At 36.8% G+C, this 6,675-nt stretch overlaps 1 protein-coding gene across 1 annotated transcript in view; it reads left to right on the top strand.

The window, feature by feature from the left end:
* Positions 1-6,675, top strand: part of LOC106470017 (potassium voltage-gated channel subfamily H member 6-like) — a gene marked incomplete at its 5' end in the record, with an annotated part of 57,940 nt that overhangs the window by 26,027 nt on the left and 25,238 nt on the right. Inside the window, 3 exons of the mRNA XM_022398565.1 lie at positions 2,903-3,296; positions 5,276-5,475; positions 6,265-6,517. Coding sequence (XP_022254273.1) covers positions 2,903-3,296; positions 5,276-5,475; positions 6,265-6,517 — 847 coding nt within the window. The remainder of the gene's footprint in view (positions 1-2,902; positions 3,297-5,275; positions 5,476-6,264; positions 6,518-6,675) is intronic.

Raw genomic sequence — 6,675 nt, 5'->3', positions numbered from 1 at the left:
TTGAACTTGCCTGATTAAAAACTGTACATCAAATGAGAATGGATAAATAACATCTAACTTACGTTGAACTTGCCTGATTAAAAACTGTACATCAAATGAGAATGGATAAATAACATCTAACTTACGTTGAACTTTCCTGATTAAAAACTGTACATCAAATGAGAATGGATAAATAACATCTAACTTACGTTGAACTTTCCTGATTAAAAACTGTACATCAAATGAGAATGGATAAATTTATTTAAGCCAGACTTACTTCTTTAATCAAATATTCGAAAACTAAAAATTTGGAACACATTTACTCATTTTTTTAAGTCTTTTATTATCGGATTTAAAGTAAGGTAAAAGCAATGAAACTATCAAATAAAACTCTACGATAATAAGTTTGAATTTTGGAACTTCCTGTACTGTCTTTTCTACTTATCGTGTTATGCTGTTGTTTTCAAGATCGATTTTGAGTCTGTTAGGATTACAACAACCACAGAAAAAGTGAATAAATAAATAAATGAGTTAAATCAGAGTTACGCATAGGTTCGGCTTATAACAAATTAAAGCACTTCCTTAAGAACTTTTAATGGAAATTACCTAAATCTACACGTCAACCTAACTCTCTCTCAAATCTACCTTTTTCATCAGCAACGTATTGTTCTCGGAACTTGCAAAAGGCGTTTTTTTTTTTACTTTCCCTCTCTCTCTCTGTAGTGCAAACTTGTGATATGGAATTGAGATGCAAAAAAATACAACAAATGATTTTTTTCTTTGATTATAAAAATTCAGGTTTTATTTTTGCACAGTGTTTGTTTGGAACAACGAGGTAATTATCGACCTCTGAAATCACATTAGATTATTTAGGTCGTGTTGAATGACTTACTGTCTCTAAAAGTTTAATATTTAATCCAAAACCCACAAGTGCTTTTGTTTTGCTAAGGCGGACTGTATAAACTGTTTCAGTATATTTTAGACTCCACTTTATAGCGAGTTCCATTAGTTGTGTTTTATTACAAATTTAATTAGTGTATTAATAGATTTCTCGACTTATTTTGGTGTAAGCTGAAACAAAGGTTGTTTTTGTGTTTGGTCAATGGGTGATTGACTCGTCAGCAGCCACGAGCAGTTACAGTACTGTAGTCCTTCATCTTGGGTATGGACATCGACTTGGTTTCGAATTCGAAAGTCCGAGGTTCACGTCGCGATTCCGCTCAACATGCTCCGCATTTTCAGCCGTTATTCGGTTCAAGGCCGGACAGACAGACCTTTTGTGTCACAGTGGTTGCATCTGACCGACTGCCTTCCCTCCGGCCCGTAGATGAAAATTAAGAAAAGCTATATTTAAACCCCAGCAGTCACTATGAACTTGACCGTTTAGCCAAGGTTGTAAATATCAAATAAATCAACAGTCCTTCGCATTGAACGCATTTTCCTTGATATTTCCAAATAGAACTTTGATCAACAATAACTTATACCTGCTTACAACCGTTTGACCTACCGAAACGGCAAATCAAATCATTTGAAACGCGAATTTTTTTAATCGTTTCTACATTTTTTTGTTATTCTTGTTGTTTTGGCACAAAGTTCCTGTCTGCATGCAGGATTATTTATTAGATCTAATAAACAGCTGTTAGTCCATGAAGGGTGTGGGGCTTTAGACTGGCAAGATAAATAAATCTAAACAAACAGTAATTCTTGAAAGATCCAGAAAGTTTTGACAAACAAATATTTGCGAAATGTTGATGATGCGTCATATTTTTAATTTTGCCAAATATTCATACTTTTATTAGACAACTAATGATATTGAAATATTCTAGAACTATCACCTATAGGATCGGTTATATGATTGGTGTGTTAACCAACTACCGATACGGGATCGGTTATTTGATTGGTGTGTTAACCAACAACAAGTGATACGGGATGGGTTGTGTGATTGGTGTGTCAACCAACAACTGACACCGGATCGGTTATATGATTGGTGTGTCAACCAACAACCGATATAAGATCGGTTATATGATTGGTGTGTCAACCAACAACCGATATAAGATCGGTTATATGATTGGTGTGTCAACCAACAACTGACACCGGATCGGTTATATGATTGGTGTGTTAACCAACAACTGACACCGGATCGGTTATATGATTGGTGTGTTAACCAACAAACGATACCGGATCGGTTATGTGATTGATGTGTTTACCAACAAGTGATACGGGATCGGTTATTTGATTGGTGTGTTAACCAACAACTGACACCGAATCGGTTATATGATTGGTGTGTTAACCAACAAACGACACCGGATCGGTTATATGATTGGTGTGTTAACCAACAAACGATACCGGATCGGTTATGTGATTGATGTGTTTACCAACAAGCGATATTGAATCCGTTTTGGGGTTGGTGTGTTAACTAACCACCAATATTGAATCAGTCATTTGATATTAACTTTGTGCTTATTTTAACTCTGCATTTACTGTAACAGTATATTCCTTAAACCCCCCCCCCCCGTCATTATGTATTTTTTTCTTTCGAATGGCAATTTCAAACCAGATAATATACGGAAACTAATGAGATCGTTACTTTTTAACGAATTCTCTTTGCGATAGATGGCGCTAGAAAATATCAGTTCAACTGTTATATATATATATACTAATTGACGTACGTGTTCAACGATCTCCCCCCCCCCCCCAAATCAATTCCAGGAGCCCTTAAGGTACATGCCATGATTGGTGACAATCTTTCCAGCGGTTTGCCAGTTATACACGCAGAATTTTCTAGAATAATGGTTTATGACAGATATATATATATATATACATACATTTTACCGACGTAAAGGTTAGATAGAAACTATCAAATAAAGTATTTAAAAACTTGTATTTCTGATAGCATGGGATTAGGGTTTTTCTTCTCCATTAGACAACGACGCTGATTGGTTTGTTGAAAACTGCTCGACTGTTGCGATTGGTCCGAGTGGCAAGGAAGATTGACCGTTACTCTGAGTATGGAGCTGCTGTGCTGCTTCTGCTTGTGGCTACTTTCGCGCTAATTGCCCATTGGCTGGCTTGTATTTGGTATGCAATTGGTAACGCCGAACGCAACATTATGAAGCACAGAATAGGTTGGTTGGACCATCTGGCCAACGCCACCTTCCAGTTCTACAACAATTCATACGGAGGACCCAGCATCAAATCCAAATACGTCACAGCGTTGTACTTCACCATAAGCAGTCTTACCAGTGTGGGGTTTGGAAACGTCGCCCCTAATACAAACATGGAAAAAATATTTTCTGTCTTGGTGATGCTGATTGGATGTAAGTATTATTACGTGTACTGTTTTTACTAGGTGGAATAATGTGACTTTTGTTATTTTATGTTAGATTGTTCTTTTTTTTTTAATCTTGGCAATGCTGATTATGTACTAATTTTGTTTCCATTGTTATGTAGATAGTGTTGGTGTTCATTGTTGGCACATTTACGTGATGCATAAATTAGAGCTAAGTAGCGCAAAATTATACTAATCGTGTTAGCGGAAGTATAATTTTATTCATTAATACACGTGTTATTGAATATACAATTAGTGTAAGTGACAGCTGTAATATAGCTGTTTGAAAAATGGTTTGGGTACATACACTATTGGATTTATGCTTATAGTGTTAGCTCTGATATAAATGTTTGCAATTTTTAGTTCACTAATTAGTGGATATTAAAATTAAGTGTTACTTCATAAAGCACCATAGCGTAACCTAAAAACTGGCAGTTGAAATCGTTGGAGTCTTGCATGGTTTATCGAATGTGTACATCAATGTGCAACTATATGGAAATCCAGCGGTATGTGTGAAAAAAGGTGTGCGTCCTAAAAATAGGAATAGCCAAACCTTTACTTATTGTCACTAACCCTGTATATTTAGTAAATTTTCAAACATGTGTTTTTTTTTCAATTAAGTTTCCTCGGCTGCTGAATTTCATTCAGTGAAAGTCAAGGTGGTGCCAACATTTCGACCAGGTTTATACGGTCAAAAAAAGATTTCTTTTCAACCTTTGGATCTTCTTCAGAACAATGTATCACTATTATCACTGGAAATTTCAGTCATCACAATGGAAGAGATTCTCGCACAGAGTCCAAGTGCGAACTCAAAAATAACAGAATTCTCCACCAGGACCGCGCTAAACCTCACTAGTATGTGCTGCAGAATAGCAGAATTCTCCACCAATACCGCGCTAAACGGCGTTAGTGTGTACTCCAGAACAGCAGAGTTCTCCACCAGGACCTCGCTAAACCACACTAGTATGTACTCCAGAACAACAGAATTCTCCACCAGGACCGCGCTAAACGGCCCTAGTGTGTACTCCAGAGCAACAGAAATCTCAACTAGAATCATGCTTACAAATTCACGTACATACTTAAAAACATTAGCTCCATTTACACTCTGACTCTACACCACATTCTTAGGCATTGGATCCCGGCCATGGCACTTGGATCCATTGATCCCGCCAGGCCCGTTTGCTTCGGTTTGTTTCAATAAGTTGTCAACAATCGTTCTCCACTTGTTTCTTCTGCAATAACAACCTACCTCTGCTACGCCTTCGCCTTCACTTCCACCCACTTACCTCAAAATTACCACCAGTGCATGTGTATATATATATATATAGTGTATGTGTGTGTGTGCATTCAATTTGGATTTATTTATATACATATACATTTGTTTTTCGTTTTTTAATTCATTTTTTCGCCTACTTGGCCCGTTAGAACGATAACCACTTTACGAACTTCTAATCTTTAACCTCGAGCAGGGTGAATGAGGATTGCTAATCTTCGAACACCCTTGGTGATTAACAGTTTTTTCTCTTAACTATTAACTTTACACCAGAATAACTACCACTCTGATTTAAAGAAGGCTTCATCCGGGAGAAGCGTGGCTCCTATACTGCCGCTCTTTGTAAAAGCCCCTGTAAGGAGCCCGACGTGCTGTCCAAAAATCGTCCACTACTAGTTTTTTTCTAATCATATTTCATGAATTTCATGTTATCTTTCTTATCTGATGTCACTTTTTTTTCCTACAAACTATTCTTCTCGGTAACGGTAATCTTGACAAGTTGTGCGTTTTTTGTACTTTTAAACACCAGATTCTTATGTCCAAGTTTTTTCATTAAAACCATAAAAAACCCTATATTTATTAGACACGTTCTCATGCAATATAATGGATATTTAGAATTGTTTAAATATGTATAAACGATGCAATAAGGTGCAGTTAAATAGTCATTTTATTCGCTCTTCTGTGTTCTTTGTCAGCTTTGATGTACGCCAGTATCTTCGGTAACGTCTCTGCCATTATCCAGAGGTTGTACTCGGGTACAGCTCGTTACCACACTCAGCTGCTTCGGGTCAAAGAGTTCATCAAGTTTCATCAGATTCCCAACCCACTCAGACAGAGGCTGGAGGAATACTTTCAACATGCCTGGACTTACACTAATGGCATCGACGTAAACACACTACACACCGAAATGAAATACTTACGGATGCCATTAGTGTAAGTCCACGTGTGTTTACGTAAACACAGTAAGTATTTCATTTCGGTGAGTAGAAACACACGTGGACTTACACTAATGACATCGACGTAAACACAGTAAGTATTTCATTTCGGTGAGTAAAATCATATGTTGATAGTTTTGGGGGGGATCACGATTTACTTGAACAGAGTTGTGGACTGTACAGAATTTTTTTTTATGTGTTATCTTACATCCAACGTTTCACGCGTCAGTCTGTTAGTTTTTAATAACTGTTTTTCTGTTTATTTATACATTTTCTGTACCCTGTCTATTATATTTCTGGTCGAGTCAGATTTGTTAACAGCACTTTTTAAATATTTCGAGCCATTTGCTTACCCATAGAGTCCAGTTAACCCGAGAAAAACACTTTGTTAACAACACTTTTTAAACATTTCGAGCCATTTACTTACCCATAGAGTCCAGTTAACCCGAGAAAAACACTTTGTTAACAGCACTTTTTAAACATTTCGAGCCATTTGCTTACCCATAGAGTCCAGTTAACCCGAGAAAAACACTTTGTTAACAGCACTTTTTAAACATTTCGAGCCATTTGCTTACCCATTGAGTCCAGTTAACCCGAGAAAAACACACATCTGGAGTTTGATAATATCATGTGGCTAGCTATCATTTTCAAATGATGGAGAGAAATACATAATATTTTGTTATTTTTAAACAAAAGCATGTTTTACTCAGAGTTTAGCTATTGCTTACATCTTAATTTATCTTCTCCAGGTGTTAAAGGGTTTTCCTGAATGTCTTCAAGCAGATATCTGTCTCCATCTAAATAGAAATCTCTTAGAAAATTGTCCAGCCTTTAAAGATGCCTCTCCAGGCTGTCTTCGAGCACTTTCTATGAAGTTCATGACGACGCATGCGCCCTCTGGAGACAATCTAGTACACCGTGGAGATGTTTTAACCGCCTTGTACTTTATATCCAGAGGAACAATAGAAATACTAAGAGATAATGTTGTGATGGCCATTCTGGGTAAGCCGAGTTTAATATCAATCTTTCCGATTACTTGTTAATGTCATAGTTGCTCCATGGAGAAAAAACACACTCATTATACGAAGGTTACAGTTAATGTCACAGTTGTTTCCTGGAGAAAAAACACACTCATTATACGAAGGTTACAGTTAATGTCA

The sequence above is a fragment of the Limulus polyphemus genome, unplaced genomic scaffold, assembly GCF_000517525.1.
Source record: "Limulus polyphemus unplaced genomic scaffold, Limulus_polyphemus-2.1.2 Scaffold3774, whole genome shotgun sequence".
NCBI classification, from domain to species: domain Eukaryota; kingdom Metazoa; phylum Arthropoda; class Merostomata; order Xiphosura; family Limulidae; genus Limulus; species Limulus polyphemus.
The sequence above is the reverse complement of the archived record's forward strand: the minus strand, read 5'-3'. Positions and strand labels throughout refer to the sequence as shown.